This window comes from Ruditapes philippinarum, unplaced genomic scaffold (assembly GCF_026571515.1).
Source record: "Ruditapes philippinarum isolate M1 unplaced genomic scaffold, ASM2657151v2 ctg697_1_1_1_1, whole genome shotgun sequence".
Lineage (NCBI taxonomy): Eukaryota > Metazoa > Mollusca > Bivalvia > Venerida > Veneridae > Ruditapes > Ruditapes philippinarum.
The window spans coordinates 255,916-257,500 of NW_026859667.1; the positions used below are offsets into that span (position 1 = coordinate 255,916).

Sequence of the window (1,585 nt, forward strand, 5' to 3'; positions counted from 1 at the left end):
GGATACAGACTAAATATAACATCACGATTGACCAAATGTAACACCGTAGATTTCCCTTTTTTTCTGATCACAAGTGTTTGTTTTTAAAGAAACTTTTTATAAAATGTAAAACAGAATAATCATTTTAATTCATTTTAGTTGTGATGTTATATAATTTCTTTTGTATGTAATTGCATCATTACAATTTGCAACTAGATTACTTAAATTGAATAATAAATATATATACATGTATATATAAAAACATAATTTTGCAGATACGTTCGGTCCTGTATACGTAAGAGGTTGTTAGTGAAGCGAAAGTATAATGTTTTTTTTCACCAAAAATAAACTTTATATTTAGAAACCAATAGTCAGGATAGCAAATACGCACCAGTTTCGGTACACTCGGACAAATGTAGCTGTAAATAGTAAAATCCCGTACTATTGTTATATGCAAAAATAGGTTTTCGTGTTCTTTTGTTATGATAGAATTTTTGCAGCTATTTTTTAAATTACTATGCTATTATTTCGTTGGTGTTGGGATAGTTAAAGCAAGTTAAACTCTTTTTGCATAAATAAAAATCATTATTTTTCGAAATAGCGTTGCAGTGTTTAAGGCGGGAACCAGGAATAAAAAAATACTTTGGCAGTGATTTTTTTGATATTTCTTGTGTAAAGAGTGGTACGTTTTAATATCTTAAGTTGTTTGGACAAAGTGCACGATGAATTGGAGGCGCACGAAGTTCAGTATAGTGGCAATTGTGTTACAGGTTGTGTTTATTATAATATTTGGAGTGTTGGGTGAATATGGGGAGTCTGCACGTGCCAAGTCGCCAACACCAGCCTATGACGTAGCTTCTATGTACCCATGTAAGTTTGATTTTTATTGTATTACAAAAACACCCCACCCACGATATTGAAACAGAATGCATAATTTTCCCGCGCTAATTGAAATGGTTTAGATTAATCGACAAATATCGTAATTTTCCGTTTTATATATATGGTATTTGCATATACCTGCAAAGCGCATTAGATGTTTTTGCTGCTATAAGTAATTTATCATATCCTTATACAGTATAGTATGTATGTGACACGGAGTGTAGCGAATGATGCCGGACTTTCACGAGCTTGTGGTATATGTACAGTTTATTTTCAAACGTTCATCAAATTGTGAAAAAAAAAACATGTGTGACTAAATCAATTTTGTCAAAACTTTGCTTAAACATAGACTCATGGAAGGAACGGTTCAATTAACTACTAGTATTCTCTTTAAAAACAATGCTAAACAATATTGTGTGTGCTATTTGTTGTAGAATAACCTCATTGCTAAGCCATTTTAGACTCCTTATCATTATTAAACTTATTTAACATTATAAAATGTATGTTGGTTAGCCAGTGAACTCAGATAAATGTCACGGTCAACATGACAATGACATATATAACAATGTATAATTATGCAGCGTGAGAAATGCCAGATGAACACGGACATACAAGACCAAACAGTACTAGATTTAACCAACGTGGTCCGGATGCACGTGCAAATAAAACATTATGCCAGTTTTTTCTGACATGTGGTGTACATTATTAATCCAGGCGTTGAATGTCA

At 32.1% G+C, this 1,585-nt stretch overlaps 1 protein-coding gene across 1 annotated transcript in view; it reads left to right on the forward strand.

The window, feature by feature from the left end:
• The first annotated feature begins 446 nt into the window (after nucleotides 1–446).
• The window catches only part of LOC132757462 (ammonium transporter Rh type B-like), a 31,989-nt gene continuing 30,850 nt past the window's right edge, over nucleotides 447–1,585 (forward strand). The window contains exon 1 of the mRNA XM_060748743.1: nucleotides 447–849. Coding sequence (XP_060604726.1) covers nucleotides 702–849 — 148 coding nt within the window. The 5' untranslated portion in view covers nucleotides 447–701. The remainder of the gene's footprint in view (nucleotides 850–1,585) is intronic.